At 31.5% G+C, this 22,975-nt stretch overlaps 2 protein-coding genes and 1 pseudogene across 3 annotated transcripts; 2 read left to right on the forward strand and 1 right to left on the reverse strand.

The window, feature by feature from the left end:
- Positions 1 to 525: 525 nt before the first annotated feature.
- On the reverse strand, positions 526 to 2,523 carry LOC128187344 (uncharacterized). The gene is made up of 2 exons (XM_052857755.1): positions 2,386 to 2,523; positions 526 to 951 (listed from the first exon to the last, which is right to left on the reverse strand). Exons 1-2 carry the CDS (start codon positions 2,515 to 2,517, stop codon positions 727 to 729), a joined length of 357 nt encoding a protein of 118 aa, XP_052713715.1. The 5' UTR covers positions 2,518 to 2,523; the 3' UTR covers positions 526 to 726.
- Positions 2,524 to 7,117: 4,594 nt separating this feature from the next.
- LOC128187345 (uncharacterized) lies at positions 7,118 to 9,343 on the forward strand (annotated as a pseudogene).
- A 2,375-nt stretch (positions 9,344 to 11,718) lies between these two features.
- On the forward strand, positions 11,719 to 21,187 carry LOC128186734 (uncharacterized). 2 transcript variants are annotated; one of them, XM_052856603.1, is made up of 8 exons: positions 11,719 to 12,282; positions 16,717 to 16,799; positions 17,151 to 17,207; positions 17,395 to 17,451; positions 17,761 to 17,907; positions 18,295 to 18,446; positions 18,557 to 18,704; positions 18,805 to 21,187. In XM_052856603.1, exons 2-8 carry the CDS (start codon positions 16,736 to 16,738, stop codon positions 18,972 to 18,974), a joined length of 795 nt encoding a protein of 264 aa, XP_052712563.1. In that variant the 5' UTR covers positions 11,719 to 12,282; positions 16,717 to 16,735; the 3' UTR covers positions 18,975 to 21,187. The 2 variants fall into 2 exon arrangements, with proteins under 2 accessions (XP_052712563.1, XP_052712564.1); XM_052856604.1 differs by lacking the exon at positions 11,719 to 12,282 and having other exon boundaries at positions 16,634 to 16,799.
- Positions 21,188 to 22,975: the final 1,788 nt, after the last annotated feature.

A 22,975-nucleotide genomic window follows, 5' to 3' on the forward strand; every position in this document is an offset into this window, starting at 1 on the left:
TTCAAATCCTGTCATAGATTCCTCATGCCAAACAGAAGAAGAATGTATGTATATTTGTCAAAACCAGATTCTGCTTCTGTGATTTAGCTGGTTCCTTTTTATTAATTGAACACAGTAACACACTTTCATTTGTGAAATAATTCATTTCATAGCTGTTAAGTAACATTTGATGACTTAAACTATGCAGCAGGAATATTGTTCAATATTCTTGGTCTGTATTGAAGGTAAAAATTAGCAAGCTGTAATGAAGTCAACATTTTTGGTTATTTTTTCCACAAATAAATCTTTTCTTGTGTACACAACAAATATGCAGAAAGAAACACCTGTCACCATTAATTGTCCCTGAATTTAGAAATAATAATCATGATTCTTTTTCAATGTATATGAGTCTCCTAATATCTCAAGACAAAACATTGGTAAGTTCACTGCCTCTGCGATGAGTAAATCTCTAGCTGAAAAGGGACATTTTATTTCCAATACCCCAGTCTGTCCTTCTATACAAACTTTACCATCAGGCAAGGCAGCAAGAAATGAAAATCTTGGATTTACTACTAATCCACAGTCATGAATATGTACATTGTGGAATTTTTCCATATATTTCTGTTTAGCTATGTTTTCGTTACATTTTCCGTAGGAAGTTGCCTCAGTAGTAAAATTTTTACTTTCAAATATGCTAGAAACAAAAGTGTCGGTTATATCTTTTTTCCTTTTACATATTCTTGCAAACTAGGAAGCAGTCACATGTTTCTTCCTCTCCTCATACCACAAAGCATTTCCAGATTGATCCACGGTTAATCTTTCTAACTTCTCGGCGTCATCTTGTGTCATGTTAAAAGGTTCATTGAGTTGTTGAAATTTAGAATTGATTAATGGCACATCAGTGTCTAGAGGAAATGTAGTATTTCCACAAGCCCCATGTACAATGGTCGGAAAAGATTTGTAGTTTTTCAACTGAAAATTTACAGATAATATAAGTATAATTAACATCTTTAATATGTACATAGGCTAATACATGGTACATGTAACTACAAAAATTATTGATAACAGCATACTGTGAGAATAAAGTTACATGTAACTAAATATTTATATATACCTGTATACTTAACGGTATGCAAACTCTTGTAAGTAAGTAATGTAATTATGTATGCATGTAATTTTATCGGCATTGTTTCTGATTATATGATTTTATTTATTTTGATGTTAATTACAGTACACTTATTAATGAACTATTTTATTTACTATTTCAGTATTTTTATCTATTATGTGCTTTCATGGGTTGCACAAGTTAGAAAACTGGAGGAAGAAAATGACAGGTTGCGACAGGAAATCAGACAGAGAGGGAAAGTTTCTGATGCTGCTTGCCAAACAGAGAGAGATACAATTTTCACTGCTGAAGAAGTTTCAAAGTCAAAGATCAAAAACTTGTTTGAATTTTACACTGGATTAAGTTATAGTAGATTTCTCATGCTTCTTGTGTTTCTCTTTCCAAGTTGTGAAAATCCAATCATTAATGAAGACAAAAGAAAAGAAACACATGTTGACAAGTTTCCTTTGTCACAGCAGTTGTTTATGTACCTGTGCAGACTAAGAAATGCTTTAAATGTGAAAGATTTAGCATTCAGATTCAATATTAAGGTTCAAACTGTGTCAACAGTAATTAATGGGGTAGCGAAGTACATGTATTTGAGATTAGGTTCCTTAAGTTATTGGCCCCATCGAAATACAATCATAGGAATCATGCCAGAATCTTACAAACATGATTTTCCAAACTGTTTAGCTATTCTTGACTGTACCGAGCTAAAACCTGAAAAACCTTCATCATTGAAACAGCAAAGTCAGTGCTATTCAGACTACAAATCATCCAATACATTAAAAGCTCTTGTTGTTTGTGACCCAAGAGGGTCAATTTTATTTGTTTCAGATTTATTTTCTGGAAGTATTTCTGACAATGATATCATTGAACAATGTGGTTTTTATGATTATTTAAAACATTTGAAAGAAATGGAGTTTATTGCTAATAATGATGCCTTAATGGCTGACAAAGGGTTTCTAATTGAAAAAGAGTTGGCACTTTTAGATTTGCAATTGAATATTCCACCCCTTGCATCTAGTGCTAGGCCATTTAGTGAAAGCGATGTAAACCTTACCAGAAAAATAGCTACTCATAGAATACACATTGAACGTGCCATCAATCAAATAAAGTGTTTTAAATTATTGAAAAGAAAAATTCCTGTGAGCATGTTTAATTGTATTAATGCACATTGGTTTGTAGCTGCGATGTTGACACATTTCCAAGATACTTGAGTAAAGTTTTGAAAATGAATGTTCTTGTTTTTATTTAATATAGTACATGTACATGCATGCAAACATTTCTGTGTGTTATACCTGATATGGAAGCATTGACCCCATCTGTACACCACCTAGTGTTGTCTCAATCAGCTGAACCTCCTCCTGAAGGAGGTAGGATAGTGGTGTTCCCACAGCTGCGGAATTTGTCTTTAGCTTTTTCACCTCCATAGCACCAATATCTGGTATTCTTAATTAATTTATATGCGGTGAGTTCATATATTCTAGTTTAGATTTATATTATTCAAACGTATAATGGCTCATGAAGACTTTATTATAAAAACCTTACAATAATTTGTCAGTACCTCATCTTTGGCATAATGCTATGGATAGGCCTCTTTTTTCTTGGGGTCTGTTTAGGCTTAGAAAACACCATTGCAGAAAGTGGTTCTGGGCTGATTTTGGACCCCCGTGGTTTATGCCACTGCTGTGGCATACTAGTGCAGGCAAGTGCTGAAGGAACTTCAGTCATGCCAAGATTTTTGTAGTGAATTAAAGTGTATAGCATACCAATTGAATGGGAACAAGTACCGCTTACTCTGAAAAGAATATTTTTAAACACGTATGTGGAAAATGTTACGATGGGGTTTTTTTAAAAATAAACATCATAATCTTTCGATATAAGTACATACCCAGCTTTGCATGAGCAATGACTCTCGCTGATACTTGAAGTTGTGATCGTAATTGTCATGTTTATTTTGTGGTGAGCTTCACTTTTACGCATAGATCGAAAACATTTGGCGGCGATATCTATTGATTCATCACTGGACTTGTACAATTTTAATGCATGTTAAGTTTATTTCGCCCGCCATGTTTACTTTAGAATGTCCGACCCGGAAGCGTCGCTATGACGTAACTAAGGGGGGCGGAGCTTATCGATGCAAAATGGATCGGTGTATTATGTCAGACTGACCGGTTGATATACAAAGGTGTGAATTGATAAGTTGTTTTTATACTTCTATGTAAAAGTAAAATTTATTCACTGTTTAATTTTTTTGTTTTTACGAATACGGATGTATTGAGGCTAGACGTAATATGGAAACCCCACGGAAAAGAAATACCTTATCTCCGGACGCTAATTACAAACTAGTTATGGCTATTGATGAAAGGACAAAGCCTAAATTCGAAATAGCTAAGCATTTTGAGATTATCGCGTGTACACTTGCAATGATATACAAGCAGCGTTCAGCAATATTTGTAGCGTTTGAGTCTGGTGATTTTTCTCTAACGTTTTTCTAAAACATGAAAGAATGCGGTCCGAGATTATGATGAGGTTTAAGATACCTGTAGTAACAAAATGAAAGTTACAAAATTTGTGGATATAATTTTAATCAAACTTTCAAGGACTAATGTCCTATGTAATCGCTTATATTGAAATACGGATATATTGAAATAATTTGCATGGTCACCTGAATTTCAATATATCCGGAGTAGGCTGTAAGTATTATCATTTTGAACACATTTCTTTATATTCTGTCTAAATGCATTTACCTACATTTTTCAAACTAGTTAAACTTAAATCGGTTTGTAAAATATTTACTTAATCAGTTAATCAAAGAGAAAGTAAAGCTTTTGAAATATAAAATTGCTAAAAAAAATCATAATCTGATGAAATGCACATGTTCTTGGGTGGGTGGGTGGGGGGGGGGTGGGGGGGGCCAGGGGTTCCCCCCCCACCCCATCTCCACTTTTTCTTACAGCAACTAATGTTTGTAAACATCCATATAAAAAATTGAGTTGCCCCCCCCCCCCCCACCTTTTTGAGAGTATTTAAAAAATTGGTAGGAAATTAAGAGTGAAATTGAAGTTATAGATATACTACACCCCCCCCCCCCTCCTTCCGGATTAGGATTATGAAGATTGTGAAAAATTGAAAATTCCCCCCTTTTTCTTTTTGCTTGTCAATATTTTTTTTGGTCTGCCCCCCCCCCCCACTTTCAAAAACGATGCTACGTGCCTGCATTAACGAAATTTTAGTTCCTTTCTTACAGTTATGACATAACCATTTATTAGTGATGTAATAAATTTTATTAAAATAATAATCAAAAATTGATAAGTATTAATTTATTTTAATTTTGTAGAACCTAACTAATCTTTTCTTCGAAAAGTAAACCTTTTTATGCCTTGAAATCAATGCAAATCGTAAATGAGCGTACAATTTTCTTGACCACATTTAATTTGCTTCAAAACGCTAGCTTCGGTGAATAACACTTTGCATTCATTTAAAATTGAACTCAACTTTTAAACGCCATTTGGTGAGTGCCTTTTGCGGTTTTGCACGCAATCGACTATCCTACTTTAAGAAACCCTTGGAACAATTTTATTTTATTCCTATAATATTATATTTATTAAATTACACAAATACTTTTTGGAGGTTTTGAAATGCATAACCGCTATATAACAGCTATTTAAGGTCTCCTCTACCAAAATCCATAACGTGATCATTTGAATTTGCATCATTTCAACAGTTTACTACACGATTGGTCCGTCTTTGTTAAATAAAATTTCAATCACTAAAATTTTGCTAATGTGTACAACATCAAATATAAACGGAGGTGCATTCAAGCTACATGTAGTAGGCCCAATATCCTAACTATCAAAATTCATAGCTTTACTGCCAAAAATCAAGATCTTAAAGAAATAAATTTCGTATGAAAAGGTTATCTTTAAAAAAAATTGGTATCCTACGTAAAGTAGTAAGGTTATTGTTTTCCTTTATACCAATCTGTTTAATTATATTATAAACCACTTATGCAGAACGCTACACAACACCCCTGCGAATGTTATTGTCATTCAAATTTTAGACCACGTGGTTTTATTTGACCCTTTCAGTTTCGCAGTAAAAATCGTACCTCGTGTATAAAGTCTATTTCACAGTACATGTATCTAGGTTCTTAATATAGTATCTAGAGGTTTATTGATTTTAAACTTTATCTTCATTAATTGGTGAATAAAATGTGTTCTAGAAATAAATGTGACTATACAAAAATTAGTTTTTGTCTGCTGTTGCAACAACTAACATGCTTAAAAGATATCCCTCCTGAGGATTAATTTTTGATCTGCGCCTGACCTAGTTATAACATCAATAGTGAAACAGACTATACACTTTTATGCAGAATGTTCCTTGAAAATGGCTCGATATACTAAGTTTTAATGCAAAACAGACACCCATTATTTTTTTTAAAACATGGTATTGCACACCACAAGCATCAAACATGGCTATGATTTTATTAAGACACCCAATGGTTATATTTTCAACCACTCTACACGTGTTTGAACACGAACGATAACTCTGTTCTGAATATTATCGTTTAATATAAATAACTGCTAGATGGTAAAATAAGACATACATCTTGAAAGCTTTTCCTGTTTTAACATAAATCACAGTAGGATGTGATATGAAAAACGACCAGTACTTACGTATTTTGAGAATATTATCCGAACACTTATACTTCCGCTCGAAATTTCACAGGAAGTGAACAAATATCGGTGAAGTCTCGTGAACTTTCATTCGAGCACCTCTGGATTTATTACTCACTTAGCAACGATAAAGAAAACATTCCGAACACATTCGCAGGGGTGCACAAGGTAATAAAACACGTTTAGTTGTTGAATATTGAATATGGTTTGACAAATAAATTGTCAGGTACTGGCAAATTCTTCTGGCATTAAGTATATTTCTATATCTTGAAGTTAGATTTATGAAATACTAGTAAATATATTTGTTCTTTTATTTATACGTCAGGCAAATTAATAAAATGTTTTTACAAGGCAAGGGCGGATGTTCGAAAATATTTATTTAGCTCGAGCCCTCTAGTAAACTATGCAAAAAATGTCTAAGGAAATTTTATAAAACATAAGACATCTTTATTTACCTCTTATAAAGAACAATCTCTTGTTTAAGCTTTCCTGAGTCGAAATAATTTGATATAATTCTGAAAAATAAAACACAAAACGCTTAGATGTTAACGACTTCAGTTCTAAGGCAAAACCCTGCAGTTTAGTCACGATTTTTTCCACTTTTGTAAAAATACGAGGTCACTTGATGTTTTGATGTCAGTTGTTTCGGAAAAAAGGTGAAATGGTCCAAGCTTAAGGTATGTTCAACAACATTCAACAAGACGCACAACTTCATCATGTGCGTGTTGTTTTAAAATCTTATTGTCGTTCTGTTTTTCTATGGAGGAACACTAAACCTTGATGAATTCGTTCTAGGGGAAAACCCTTTGACAAATTTTTATTCTAGTGAAAAAGTCTTACCTGGCCTTAGTCCTTCCTTCTTTGGTAATGCAAAAACAGGTAGGCTTCACCGGAGGAATTTAAGAAATGTCAAGTAATAAATACAGTTGCGTTTATATGTGCATGAGATCTCAAACATATGTTTTTTTATAGTCATATCAATAAATGTTACATAAACTTCAGGGCCATGAGCCAGAATGCTTTTCTTCTTATCATGTGTCCATAATTTATGTTGATACATAAGGATTGTGACTTTGAGAAATGTTTTACTAATTACATAGCATACTGGTTGAATGTCGGACGTCGAAGAAAATTTATGAATTAATTTACTTGAACATTCTTGATTTTTTTTTTTTTTTTGCAAAATTGGTATTTCTACATATACTGAAAAGGCAATATAATATTTTAGCAGAGAAGCAGATTTATTGTCTGTAAAAAAGTGCTAGAGACAAAACTTGATGTAATGAACTAATGTAGTCATTTATTGTTGTAAAGAACAGTTGGCAAATTAAATTTGTTATAAAGATTGCATTGTTCTTTTGCAATATTTTTTATTCTAGACTGGCCTTTACAATATGTGATTATCCAAGACAACCAAGGTTTAACAGTACCGTTCAGTGAGTGGAATTTAACTTCTTATTAAAACCTTAAGCTTATTGTGATTTTTTTTATCAACAGTTAATCTGCACTGAATATTTTCACTGTCTGATTTGTTTTGTTTTTAAAAAGATCCTCCATCTTTTTTGACATCAAACATCAAAACACAATGTCAAGTTCGTGGAACAGGTAAGTGGTAACACAACATTTAAATCAAACTCACTTAAATAAAGTTAATGTATTCTTTGAATTCAACAATGATATTTTTTAACGTGATTTTGTGATTATTCTGCACAAACCAAACTTTCCGATTCTAATTTACTTACTTGATTCACTTCGTGATATTTTGCATATACGTCATCAGCAAGATCTCTCGCCCGCCTCTATCATTTGCAGTTCTGGTGATGTTATTTTAGTCAAATCATGCTTCCTTCATCCCCGTTTCTATAGTCCTCCTCCATTTGTCATTTGCTCTCCCTGGCTTCCTATTAGGCTATTACCAGGTGGAGATCATTTCAAAGATCTTCAAGTAATGCCCTCTATATCTTGTAGAAGCACATGGCCCAAATTTTATTCTTGATTTCACTTTTTTATTGGCTACTGTTAACTGAGTATTCCCGTTCTTACTTTAAATAAAAATTGATTTCAAAATACTTTCAAATGTATAATTGAGCTTGATTTTCTTTTATTCGATACAAAGCTTTTCATTTACATCTGTGTATTGAAATATGAAAGATATGAGTGGCGGAAATAACTTGGTAAGTTCTACTTTGTTTCAGGACTAGGGATGCTGAGATGTGGGACGTCAAATGTGTACATAAAAACTGAGTGTGTCTGTTCTTTTCACAACGTGTATGAGGCCAAATACCACAATTTCTCATCTTGTCCGCACGGAGAGAAATCTGATGATGTCACAAAATTAAAATGTAGGCAAGCAAATAAAAATTACAAAAAATAACGTTCTTTATCACATTTAACATTTTGAACAAGGAATGGCTACTTTATATGCCAAATCGTTTACGTGTGTTCACTGATATTAAATGTAAGTGGTTGATTGAGTTATAAGTCCCATACTTACCACTAAAAGTGGGTTTTAAATTAAATCGTTTCCAATTCTCTCTTGGATAGAAACAAAAGCGTTGGAACAACGTTAAAGGCAATTTTTGTATCAAATCGGAGTTATTTGTTTCAATGCATGTGTCGGAAATAAACTGGGAAAAAAACTTTGTTTAAAGTACAAAAAAGTGTCAAAAACAAGAAACGATTTTATAGTATTCAGACTCGTTATCTGTATCTTGTCAACTAGGTCCTGATTGCTTGAAGTATAGCATGAATAGGAATGGACCTTGTATCAATGGAGGTACTTAACATGTAAAGGTAACGAAGTGGCTCCTAATATTAATTGTCGGTGTCCACCGAACTACAAGGGGATGTTCTGTGAGGAAAAAATAGAAAATGTAGGTATTCTCTCTCTCTCTCCCTCCCTCTCTCTCTCTCTCTCTCTCTCCTTAAAAATATAAAATGTAAGGAGAATAGCATGACCTTCATTTACAGTTGATATGTTAAGCTTTAAAATGTTCTTGTTCTATATTTATGAAATCAGGTAACAAGAATATGTGATAGAACTTCAGTCTCATCAACAAAAGGCCTGACAAGCTGTGACTCGACAAGAATGGAATGTGTTACATTCAGTAGGAATCGTCAGTACGCTTACAAATGTCAGGAGACTGATGCCTTCCAAGACGGAAGACGTGAGAGCAGACAAGTTACATTTATCAAAACATCACTTTTAAAGTATATAAGTATGTGTTTGTAAATTAAACAATCTTCATTCTTACAGGATTACCGTTTTGCGTTGACACAGAAAATACCACACAGTTGGCCATTATAGCCCAAATTTACTCGACAACAATGAATCCCACTAAGTCGGATCATGATTTAACTTCATCTGCGAAAAGACACATGTCCATTTATGTAATACTTTATATTTCACTGACACTACAATTGTAAAATATTGAATTAAAGCGTTTTTATATTCATCGGATAAATCGTGCCAAAAATAACACAAAGCATCAGTGGTTTTATTTCTTATTTAACAATCTTGGTGAAAACATTATTAGATCAACGTAATTTTCTGTCAACAAGAATGGCCTGTATTACATTCAGCAAGAATCTGTGATTAATTTTAATAAATATTACGATTATAGATTTTAATACTTTTATAATGATTTCATTTGTAATTTTAGGACCCTTAATCCAGACTTTTTCTTAAGTTTTAGTGTAGGCCTTCAGAAAAATGAGATAGAAATGTTTAAGATAAAAATATTCTACATGCCAAAGAGAAAAAAAAGATTTAAAATTGTTATTAAACCAATTCAACATGTAAATTTTTCAAACTTTTAAAAACAATTTTTGTCCAAGCATAAATCGCAAGAAGTAAAAAAACAACATTTCTAAACCCTAATTTGATTTTGTAATATGATTCTTGTAGGAAAGTCTGTAAAACATTATGTATACATATATTGAGATGTAAATTCGGTTATTTTCAAATATATCGTACTTGGATACATTATTGAAAAATGATGCTCATATTTGCATGAAATCGAATGTGTTCAATTTTATTTTTAAAGATAAACGGAAAGGGTCTTATGAGTCAAATATTTGTTTCAAATATTCCTTTTTTAGAGTAGGTGCTGGTGGGCCTCTTTGAAATATTTGTTTTGATGTTTGAATAGTATAAATCGGGTACATACTCTTGTAATTAAAAGATATTATATACAAGAAGGTATATGCTGTAATCTTTATTTTCCGGGTATATATTTTGTATCTTCAAAATATATTTATTTTAAAATATATCATAGTACATGAATTTTAATTTTCAAACATGTGTGTATGTTAGATTTGCAAAATCACTTATTTTAAAAAATCCTCTGTATGTTATGAAGTATTTTATTGATGTCATTGTTTGCATATAACAGATCAACAGAGAAACTGAGAAAATTTGGTCAGTGGTTAAATAGCTTTCGTAAATGTTTACAGCTGCATTAAATGACTTTTTTTTATGAAATTGGTTCAAAAAATATTCATCAACGTATATTATAATTTATATCACTTTTTATAAACTTGTAACACTGATTCTATTTTCAATAATATCAGATTCTCAGCAATCTTTTCATCACTTTTAAACATCAGAAAATCATTTGTTCGTATAAAAAAAACCTAATCTTTTATAGCGCGTCAGTGTTACTCAGGCATAGCTCCATGGGGGGACAGTCAATGTACCAGTCTGTATATAAAGAGGAGACAGCTTCCAGTTGACTACTCTTTAATTCAGGAATAATACTTTTTTTATGACAATGTTTTTTTAAATTATTAATGATAATTAAAATAAAGTTAATTTTCATAAATGTTCATTACAAAAATCTCTGAAAATAAAACATTAGTCAGACCCTGTGAATCCATTGGCCTTACCATTTACCTTACCTGTATATAAAGAGGAAGCAGAAAGACAACTTTCCCCGAAAATTGATGTCCTTGAATATTAATGAAACCAAAGTACATGCGTCATATAACATAGAAACTCTTCAGTTTTTGTTTATATAAATCAAAACTGTAAATGCATTGACAAAGCATACAAAATCCAAAGACCATGAAAGGAATACTATATGTTGGCTATATGTTTCATTCCGATTAACGAAATCGAAGGGTTTATATACCCGCCCGGTCGGTACCTGGCCTAGGTGACAGTGCATACTGCGGTTTCATTAATATTCAATCGGATATATAAGAATAATAAATCAGATATATAAGAATAATAAATCAGATACTAGTATTTACAAACGGTGTTCAGCTTTAATCACACATTTATCCTTGAACGTAAACAATCATACGCTATATATACATGTATATCGCATGTACTTCAACAAATTCTATTGATTAAAAATAGCAATTATTCTTGGGTATCAGACTACGCGTTGGCATTGGGCGCATTGTCATTGGACGATTATGGGTTTTTTTAGATTAGGTTTTCCGATGATTCATAATGGAATATATATACATGTATAGAAGAAAATCATTTAAACTCTTGGCAATGCTGGCAACTCTAAAGAATAAAGAATATGCATGATATGAAATCAAAGTAAGTTTTGATATCTGAATTCAAATTTATTAACTTTAAGAAAGTACAAACAAAATAGGCTGATATGTAACTTTTTTAAAATATATTTTTTAGGAAAAATTGAAACTGGTCATGAAAAAAGAAACCTTTACTTTACTCTTTAACACCGTATTTTTCTTAACTTCCATGCAAGAAACGGGCAAGTCAACTGAAAAAAAGATTATATTTATTTTCAATATTAAAAAATCATAAACTAATAATAACTAAAAATCTGGTTTTTTCATTTACTTTTATACTACATTGTATTTTATTTACATAAACAGTAGTAAGTTTTAAATTAAAGAGACATTATGGCGTATTTTATCAAAAAATCGACTTGAAAAAAATTTCCGATTGGGTTCGGTATTTTTTAACTACTAATAAATGTAAAAACGTTCAGAAAATTTTTCCATGAAATAGATCTAATTGTTTCGTTCAAATTAATAATTACGTATAACCCATACATATTTATTCCGTAAGAAAAAAATTTAAATGATGGTTACATAATATAGGAGTACGTGTTTCGCATACGTTTATGAGTAGTAAACTAAACAGAAATTAGTTCATAACATAATATCTAAAGTTTCATATTTAAGCGTATGTTAGGAAAATATTTAGTTTTGAACAAACTATCACGTTGGCAACAAAGAATGCAAGATTAAGTTACATCAAACTCTACATGAGAGGAAGGAAGAGGATCAGCTTTATTTAAAACTTGTTTGATTAGCAATATGCTTTCTACCTACGGAACAAAAACCTATTTCGAGGTCTCTCTTCTTGTTTAAATGTCTATCTTGCAATGCACGGGTCTTTTTAAAAAGCTAACTACGTGTCATTTGAATGTGACCTAGATTTCTTTTTACATCAATTGTGTATATTTTCTTGTTTTCGTTTTCGTTTTCTTTCATAATATATGGACAGTGAATTGCTATACCAGCGACCAGGTATGATGTTTTATTTGTTAAAGAAACGTACAATATCAGTAATAGGCTTAACGTTCATTTTTATGTATTCATTCGAAAAAGCAAATAACTAAACCTAATTCATTGATTACTGTTTATCTATTGTGTACAACAAAAATATGTAACCGATATTGAAGACAGGAAGTTAGTTCATTAGTTGTCTTTAGTAGTGGATATATGACTTTGCTTGTTTAAAAAGGTTTGATATTTTCTTTTATCTTGATACTATTTTATCTGGATTTCTCTTTAAAACAAATTCAAATCTTATAATGTCAAAGAATTCTTAAAGATTTTATTATTAATCTAAATTTTACTTTAAGGAACCAAAAACGTCTATTATTTTAACTACGTATAAAAACCTTTGTTCTTTATATATTTATTGTTTGACCATATATTTCTTTAAATACTCACATTACCCAGTATTTAATATTTTGGTCAATTTCATTGTGCCTTACAATATTCTTTCACATGTCAGTTAAATACCTAGTCGTTGTAATTTTATGGACACTTCCTAATGCACTTACTGACTTTCTTCAAAAACTATTTAAATTTGTGTCGAGAAAATTGGTAATATATGCTTAATGGGAAAGGAAAATTCGTGAATAATAGGATTAGAATTGAATCCTATTATGAAGAGAAAGTTGCATATTTCAAGTGATTGTTGAGTTCTTTGCTATTATTTGTACTTAACTGGTTTTTTTAACATCTCACTTACCTTAGTAATGCCTTTGCTTGCTTTATTATTTAATGTCTCAAAATCTACGAAACATTTCTCCTTTCTAAACAAAGATAACTTGAAATTTATGCTAGTTGTCTATCTGTGTTAATTTTGTCTTACCCACAGTTTGCCGTCGATTATAACTTTCCCTTTCATTTGAACAATGAAATATGAACAAATGCTTCTTGTAAAGACATGACTTAGAACGATTAATGTGATACAAATATCAATTTTAGAAGTATATTCATTTACGTGTAATTCAAATTTTCAAAATGCTGCAAACATATTATTAAGCTTTTTGCATGCTTTGTCAGTGTTGTAGTAAATAATTGAAACCGGAAGACGGACCATGAGGACTTGTGCACCTGTTTAGGTATACAAGAATTTAAATCGGTATGAAGTGTAGCTAAAGAATACCAAATATTATGTCCAAGACAAACGTCTAGTATTAAATACAAGATTGTAGATATTTATTAAACTAGGTTCTTTATGAATATGAACTCTCACAAATATAGCCCTGTGTAAAACATCTATTTTATTGATCCAACTTTTTTATAAGAACATTTGAGGTGTTTACAATTAGCTATACAAAATAAATGAAAGCTTGTTGATTTTTCAAATTTAATAATTCATTATGATTTGATTCGTTCGCAATTATCTACTATCTACTTCTTAATTAGGATGTTTCAAAATTAGAAGAGACAAAAAAAAACGTTTGTTGCAATGTAATCATCGCATGAAGCAGTATATCAGAATGTTTAAAGTAATGAATTATTTTCCACCTTTACAACAATTAAGTAATCCCGTTTTTACAGCAATTATTCATTCATTTATTCATTCATTTGTATGACCTCTTCTCAGATATTGTGAACACATACATATGAACAATATATTAGTAATATAACATCATACAATATATTAAAGTTTATGTTTGAACGAGTTAATATTTCTACACACAGCATTTAAATAAAATAAGTAAATAAATAAATTTCTGAGATTTGTTCGAGTTGTTATCATTGTCAGCAGACGACTTGTGATAGGGTCACACTCTAGCGCTAGATGATAAGTTTTTGGAAATTACTTGCGCTCTTTTCATCTAAATGCGCACACGTTTTGCGGCCGAGGGGTATAAAAAAAAGGTCATTGTATGAATCACAGAGTTCGCTATAGACACCCCTACGAATGTAATTGTCATTTAAATTTAGACCACGAGGTTTTATTTGACCCTTTCAGTTTCGCAGTAAAAATCGTGCCTCGTGTTTATAGTCTATTTCCTACAATCTATAGGTACTTGTAATCAAATATAAAGTTTATTGATTTTAAACTTTATCTTCATTAATTGGTGGATAAAATGAGTTCTAGAAATAAATATGACAATAGAAATGATAGTTTTTTTCTGCTAGTGCAACAATTAACATGCTTAGTGGCGATCTCCCTTTTAGGTTTAATTTTTGATCTGCGCCTGACGTAGTGATAGCATTAATTGTGAAACATACTGTAATATTTCATGCAGAATGTTCCTTTAAAATAGCTCGATATACTGAGTTTGTATATGAAACAGACACCTAATTTTTTTAAAAAGCATGGTATTGCATGCCAAAAGCTTCAAACATTGCTGTGATTTTAATTAGCAAACCACGTGTAGAGTGGTTGAACACGAACGATAACTCTGTTCTAAATATCATCGTTTAGTTTAAAGACTGTCTAGATGATGAAGTGAGACATATATCTTAATAGAATTTCATGTTTTAACATAAATCAAAGTAGGGTATGTTATGAAAAATGACCAGTACTTACGTATTTTGAGAATATAATCCGAACACTTATACTTCCGCTCGAAATTTCACAGGAACTGAACTAATCTCGGTGAAGTCTCGTGTACTTTCATTCGAGCACCTCTGGATTTATTACGTACTTAGCAACGATAAAGAAAACATTCAGAACACATTCGCAGGGGTGAAAGAGATAGACACTACATAGGTTTGAGATCTTCTTCCACCAGATATTCCGGATTGTGTAGGCTACAGAACAGGATCATGTTACATAAGGAAGAAATCATAAAGTATGGCGTCGCATAATTGACATGTATCTAGGTTTTCTTAAGGTTGATCTGCAATTAATTTGCAGATAAATTTACACTGAGAGATTTCGTAGCAATTTGTAGAAAAACGCCAAAACTGAGATGGATTCTTGTCTTGCAATATAGCTAAAAATGTGAAAATCCGGGAACAGCGGAAATGCGGGATTGTCGGAGAGTTCTGTGACGTTGGCTAACTGCTTGATTCAAGATTACTTTCCAGTTTGCTAATTGGGAAATAATCCAGTATTTAATCACTGTTGTGAAAATTCTAGGACAAAATATTCCGTCAGCAAATTCAGAATAGCGGGTATTAATCCAAGTTGATATGACGATAGGTTTTTTTGGGAAGGAGAAAAGGCGGGTTCAGAATATCCTGTTTGGTAGAGTTTAGTAATTGAGTAGACAAAGTCGTCTAAAGAAGAGGAGCTTCTTTTGTCTATTTCAGAACTCATGGGGTACACAGCAAAGAGGTTTTCGGAATTATGCGACCTTGTTCTGCGTCGTAAATTTGCACCGTTTTACACACTGAGTTTTGGAACTTATATAATCGCTGAATATCTTTCGCTGACAAGTTGTTCCAAAGCTTGCAGCCGTAAAGACCGATGGTCTTACTACAGTTTTGTACATATGTGCCATTGTCAGTGGATTAAGGCAGGGAGAACCGATATCTGAAAGTGCGTAAAAGGTTCTATTGACCTTGCGTCTGGCAGAATTAATTTGGTCGTAAAAGTTACAGTCTTGTCATGCACTAGGATACCTAAATGGTTGTATGTGTCTTCGGGGGGGGGGGGGGTCGTGTCATCGCCTAAATACCAAAGATGATCCGATTTCGATTACAAGGCTTGAGCTCTCATATCGTTTGTATGGTTTCTGCTAATATAGGCACTGTTTAAGTCACCAGCTATTAGTTCATCACCAAATGTACTATAGTAATTATGAAACTCTATCGATTCCACAGTATTTAGCTCATACATATAAGCATCAATATTGTTGTCAGCAGGCATATATACACCAAAAATATACAAATTACCACCGGAGGTTTTAACCTCGACACCAATAACACGATTTGATTTAAGACAAGGTATTTCCTTGACTGAATACATCAAATGGTTTTTTTTTATCAAAAAAACGGATCACCACCCTTGCCAATGAAACAAACATTGTTATCACATGCATATTTCCTTTAGTAAATGTACATTTAAAATGAGTGAGAGAGTGAAAGTTTGTGTTCTGTTTTTGGTGTGTTTGTCTTTATATTAGAACTATTGTATTGGTTGGTGATAATAGAAATAAAGCTTAAAAAACAAACAAACAAAACCATTGTTTTCATTCCTCAGTATTATTATTTACTTTACAATTCTAAAATAATGTTTGTGTATTGAATCTAAATAGATTTAAAAATTTTCTTCTATGTGTATTTGTCAAGCTTTGAAACTATTTGTGATTATTTTTCAAGTCAAATTTTATTTTATATACATGTGTAATTAACCTATTCCAAACATTCTTATACACTGATGAGACATTTCATTTTTTTATTCCGGTTCATTTATAAAACACAATCCTAGATTAAACTGAGTTAAAAATATGTGTATTACTTCCATTATCATCTTCATTTTAGCGATTGTATCAAGAAAATTATGAAATTACTAGTATTCCCTGCTCTTCTCCTTTGGATTTGTTCGTTGGCATTGAAACAATCGGGTAAGCACTCAATATGTCAAAACATTTAAAGAGAAGCCACGACACAGAAAAATTTTGTTTTAATCCCTAAATTTTGTTGATACATAAGGATATATATATTCCCTTTATACTGCTTGAATAGCGCATGCAAAAAGAGGATTAATAAATTAAAGTACGATCAATCTTGATCATATTGAGTAAAATATACCAAATTAATTTTTAGAAATTCTTATCTATATCCAACAAGCACAGTTTAACAATAGTAGTCGTTAAAAAAGTGCAAGATTCGGATATATATGAACTGTGGCTCGCCATTAAATGAATTACTTAAACAATACTGATCTTTTGTTATATATTTTTGATTGATTCTAGACGGACCTTTACAATGTGTGATCATCCAAGAAAAAGAGGGGTTAACAGTACTGTTAAGTGAGTGGATTTTAACTGTCTTGTTTTCTCTGAGTCTTGTTGCAATTATATTTTTACTTGCAAGTAAATCCTTTTAAAGAAAGACACTCAATATATGTTAGTGAACATACAAGAGCATTACCTTTTGTAAACAGAAATTTACAAATAAACAATTGATTAATGTTAGATTTAATTTTTTTTCTTAAAGATCGTCCGTCGTTTTTGACCTCCAACATCAAAACACAATGTCAAGTCCATTTGCCAGGTAACTGAGAGAATACCACAAGCTTATTAAATGCAATCGTTGATGTATTTCTAAAATATATTTTACATTAAAAAAGCTTTTTTGCAACAATGAATTTCATTAGAAATAAAAATGAGCTTGAAGTTTCAAGTTTCAAGTTTCATATGGAAAAAAAATAACTAAGCTTGATTTTCCAAATAAACATTGTTTATCAAAGAAACATGTATATTCATGGCCTATAGGGACGAAAGCTTTTTAAATACATACTTGTATCAAGTATTTGAAAAATATAGTTTGCGCTAAACTTTTGGTAAGTAAAATTTGTATCAGGACAAGGGATGCTGAGATGTGGGGCGTCAAACGTGTACATAAAACCTGAGTGTGTCTGTTCTTTCTACAACGTGTACGAGGCAAAATACCACACTTACTCCTCTTGTCCAGACGGCGAGAAATCAGATGATGTCACAAAATTAAAATGTAAGTAAACAAATCGTAATAACTTATGACCAACATTCAAATTTATGATTAAGGTCACATTTGAACAAAAAAGCTACTCTATACATGCCTTTGAAAATTGTTTACGTATGTTCAATAATTATAAAGTTAGACTTAATTTCCTGATGGGGTCACATGCTTAGCACAACAAAATGAACTTTAGATTCAGACATGGATAAAGATAGACAAACACATAAGAAAATGTTAAAGTCAACTTTGTATAAACTTATGAGTTCCAATGGAATTGCAGGAAAATCAATACGATTTTTTTTTCTGTTGAAAGGATGAAAAAAACGTTGCGCCTCAGCTAAAGAACAAGTAACGGTGTTAGGATATTCATCGACAAATTATCCATATCTTATCTTTTAGGTCCAGATTGCTTGATGTATAGCTTGAATAAAAATGGACCTTGTATCAATGGAGGTATTCTAACATGTAAAGGGAACGAAGTGGCCTCTAATATTAATTGTCGGTGTCCACCGAACTACAAAGGGATGTTTTGTGAGGAAAAATTGGAAAATGTTAGTAGTTTTCTCTTTTGTCTGCTCCTCTCCTTGAGAATGATGATACAAAATTCAGAGTTTCTTACGTTTGGCTTAAAATGTGCATGTTCTATATTCATAAAAATCAGGTAACGAGAATATGTGATAGAACTTCAATCTCATCATCAAATAACCTGGCAAATTGTGACTTGACTAGAAAGGTCTGTGTTACATTCAGTAAGAATCGACGGTATGCTTACAAATGTCAAGAGACTAATACATTCCAGGAAAGAAGAGGTAAGAGCAGACATATCACAGTTATCAAAGCGTCAGATATAAGGAATATATAAGTACTACATGTAGTGTGTTACTATTAAAACAATCTTCATTCTTACAGGATTACCGTTGTGCGTTAACACAGAAGATACCACACAATTACCTGTTAGAGACCCAATTTACCTGACAACGATGATTTCCACTGAGCCGGATCATAATTTAACTTCTTCTGCAGGAATACGTATGCCCATGTATGTTTTAACATGTATTTCACTAACGTTACAATTGTGAGAATTAAATTAATATTAAATTAAGGAAGGAGTCTTCTCATTATCAAACATACTTCTTATAATAAGAAATTCATGAAATTTTTACACAGTCAAATGAATCATATTACCAAATGATTATATCAGTTTAATCAAATTTGACCTTTTTGTTTTTGCATAAAGGTCAGGTCAAGGTCACTACCTTTTCCCTCAACGTAAAGGATGATAAAAATAAGTGTAGACCTTTGTAGTTCTGTAAACATATTTTTAAGATTTGAAGATTTTAATCTTCAATGAAATCGTAGACTATCAGAGTGTCTATCAGCTTATACTACTTTATTGGAATAAATATTTATAATAAAAATTGATATTGCTTAGCCCGCATTTCCTCAAATTTTCTTAAATTTTGAAGAAATTTTGATTTTTTTTATGCTCCCAATAATAAAATATTTCTGATTTTTATGTATTATGAAGACTTTTTATAAAGATATAAACTTACAGAAAATTTAATATATTGACCGTTTTATAAGAGAGAAAAACTTATTTTAGTGATTTTTTCACAAAAATCAATGTATCGAATGGGCACTTTAAAAAGCTTATAAAAATGTAATTTGATAGACAAATCATATTTTAAAAACATATTCTGAACACCAAGTATCATATAATTAGTTAACATTAGTAAAAAAATCCAACATTAATGTTATTGTTTTTAAAATGCGAAAACAGACTCATTAATCTGCAGCAATTCTGAATTGCGAAACAGGTGATATTTTCCTACGCCAATATTACGCCAAAAATATAGTCCTTGCTAGATTCTAAACACTGATTGCCTTTTTCTATTCCAAGTTGATTGATAGTAAAAAAGAAAGAAAAATATACTATTTTAATTTCCTTTCATCTTTATAAATGAACAATTGATCAAATTTACGCTTGACAAGTCGAAAACCAGAAAAGACTCCTTCCTTAAAGTGTATTATAATCATCCAATGTATTATGTGCAAATGAAAAAATGACAATAGCAAATCGTCAACCGTCAAACTAATAAAAGTCATCCATGATTTTGTTAGTGAAGAAGCAGAAATATTCGTCGAGAATTTAATTTCGTTATTTTCATAGGCAGTAAAAATCAACAAATTAAATTCATGACAAATTTTTAACCAAATTATTAATGAATACATAGAGATTACGATGTGACGAAATTAAATGCCAACGGAATTTTATTTGGTTCAAAAGACAACGAAAGTTTGAGCCAACAAAAATATTTGCTTGTACAATAATCAAAAATCTTTGTACAAACTATGAAAGTTAGCACAATTTTCTTTTGAGATTGTGAATTTGAATACTTTAGCATGTACTAAACCACAACATTTGGAATTATTTGATTTGTATTTGTAGATATCTTTGACGTAGAATTTTCTCCAAAACCTCTTAGTTTTAGTGAAAACCAAAAATAATGTAGAAAGAAATGTGTAAGATGAAAATGTCAAAGGGAAGAGAATTGTAAAATTATCATTAAATCAATTCAATTTGAGAATTTTCAAAACTTTTTATCCAAATGTACTTTTGTAAAAGCATTCTTGAAGGAAATATAGAGATCAGTACGTATACATATTTTGAGATAAAAAGTAGGTCATTTTCAAAATAGATCGTACTTGTATACATTATTGAAAAGTAAGCTGTCATTTGCATTAAGTCCATGTGCATTTTTACTTGTCTGTATTGTAATATTGTGTTCAGTCCGAAAAGGTTTATGAAAAGACTTAATGAGTAAAAGATTTTGCTTTTTTTTTTACCTTTTCCTTTTTTAAGAAGGTGCTACAAGAAGTGTACAAGAAATTAAATTTTTAATTCTTCTGTATGTTGTGAACTATTCTTATCAATAAAATTACAGTTTTGCGTCTTTGTACAAAACAGATCCACTGTGAAACTGATAAAATTAGCAAGTGATTTAATGGCTTTGTAAATGTTTATGGTTGCATTTAATGACGTTTTCTATTCAGTTGGTTCAAAATATATTCATTTCAGTTTATTGTTTTAGGTATACTAATAAAAATGCATAATGCTCGAAAAAGTGTGAAGCTCTGTTTCTATTATCAACAATATCAGATTCTTAGCAATCTAAAGGATCAAAAAAATATTTGTATATATCATTGGCCTATGCTTTTATATAAAACTAATTGATAATGCGAGCAATCAAAAAAATGTCCTTTTGTAAAAATAAAGTATTGATGAATTCAGTTTGATTTTTATTTATATTTTCAAGTATATACGTTTATTCCTTGTTGCCTCAAATTTGCACAAAACGTCTATTTTATATCCTGGATTTTTAGAGTAGCTCTGTGTTCATGCCTTTATTGATAATTCCTCGCATTTGCTCTTTTGTTCTTTTATAATGGTGTCTTTATATTCTTATCGAACTCAAAAGACTATGAAAGAAAGTGTTTTATAATGAAACGATTCTTGGCTTCTTTTTTAAACTTTTAGATCAAAATAGCAATGATTCCTTTCAACACATCTGAAATGCGTTGTCATTGAAAGATTAGGTTATTTCTGTACGATTGGGATTTATAAAATAAATAAAACTTATGTGTAATTTTAGGTTACAAGACTCTGTGATAGAATATCAGCCTCTTCGGCTGACTAAATGAATTATGACTATACTAAACAAGAATATATCACATTTTCCCGATTACGACAAAGAGCACACGGCGGATGTGACCGGTCAGCGGAGTATGCTCACTCCTCCCAGGCACATGATCCCACCTCTATTTATATATCTCTGTGCATGTTGGTGTAATTAGAAACATTTTTCATTTGTCCTATACATTTGTTTAAAAATTGATTTGTAACTTGTAGATAACTATCTGTACTTGATCTTACCATGGAAAGAACTGATAAGTGCTATTTTGTGAGATGTTCCATTCACATTCATTGAATATACTGTGTATGTCATTAAAAATACAAATGCTTCTTTGACTAACATGCTTCAGAGAATGTTTTTTACCTTTAAACAAACAACTATTCTGTAGATACAAATTCTGTAAATTTCATATTTTGGGGGTTGTGCGTATGGGTGGAAACATCTTCGCTAGCCAAGGGTTTACGATCCGCTTCTCTCCTGTTGTAGAGGAGAGAAGCGGACCGTAAACCCTTGGCTAGCGAAGATGGGGTGGAAATAATATCCATTGTTTAATGCCTTGTTTTCTGTCAATGAGACTTCGTGTAATTTTTATATTAATTTGGGGCGGAGATTCGTGCGTATTATTCACTTCTGTTGCTCTGCACTTTTATTGAAATCTGGGTTCGTTTAAAACATGCTTTATATCTTATGCTTACTAACACTGCAATGTTATTTTCAATATTTAAGTCCAAACATTAACATTAGGGATTAAAATAAAAAGTAAAAGTTGTACAAATGTTCTATTGCGCTGCTGATTTGCATTGCACATAGGCATGATAGACCAAACTTCTGATAATGCAGCAACGTTTGTTCCGTTTGTTTATAAAATGTTTCTTTTATTTCGGACACCCCCCTCCTTCCTGCTATTTTAGATTATTTTTTGTATTATAAGAAGTGATAATAGTTTGTTAATACCCTTTGACTGATTAGTCAGTCATCAACTTTGTACATGGATACAGGTAGTAATCCTCTTAAAACTAGAGAGTGAGTTTCTGGTTTTGTTTTGTCTGGATTATTTCACCTTGATAGGTTATATGAATCAACAGGATTGGCGTTGAATGTAATACACTAGGACATGTACCACTGCAATGAAATGACAACCAAAAGAGAAGAGAAATTGGGCCAACCAAATTCAACATGGTGGAGAAGCACTGGACAGGAGCGGTCTCAGCTTAGGTGGAATTGATGGCAATATCCTAAGACAGAGGGAGGTAGAAGCGATGTATCACACCGTGTATGTTTCATTTATTTTAATAAAAAGACTCAAAATATCTCCACTCGTTTAGAATTAACATTGTATTTGAATGACGGTTATATGATATACGAGTTTTGCTTATTCTTGGAGA

This window comes from Crassostrea angulata, chromosome 6 (genome assembly GCF_025612915.1).
Source record: "Crassostrea angulata isolate pt1a10 chromosome 6, ASM2561291v2, whole genome shotgun sequence".
Classification (NCBI taxonomy): domain Eukaryota; kingdom Metazoa; phylum Mollusca; class Bivalvia; order Ostreida; family Ostreidae; genus Magallana; species Magallana angulata.

Coding starts and splice junctions, on each gene's coding strand:
- LOC128187344 (XM_052857755.1), bottom strand. CDS start 2,517: ATGGAGGTGAAAAAGCTAAAGACAAATTCCGCAGCTGTGGGAACACCA. Junction 952..2,385: donor GGTCAATGCTTCCATATCAG/GTATAACACACA, acceptor GTAAATTTTCAG/TTGAAAAACTACAAATCTTT.
- LOC128186734 (XM_052856603.1), top strand. CDS start 16,736: ATGAAATTACTAGTATTCCCTGCTCTTCTCCTTTGGATTTGTTCGTTG. Junction 17,208..17,394: donor GGGGTTAACAGTACTGTTAA/GTGAGTGGATTT, acceptor TTTTTCTTAAAG/ATCGTCCGTCGTTTTTGACC. Junction 18,705..18,804: donor TACATTCCAGGAAAGAAGAG/GTAAGAGCAGAC, acceptor TCATTCTTACAG/GATTACCGTTGTGCGTTAAC.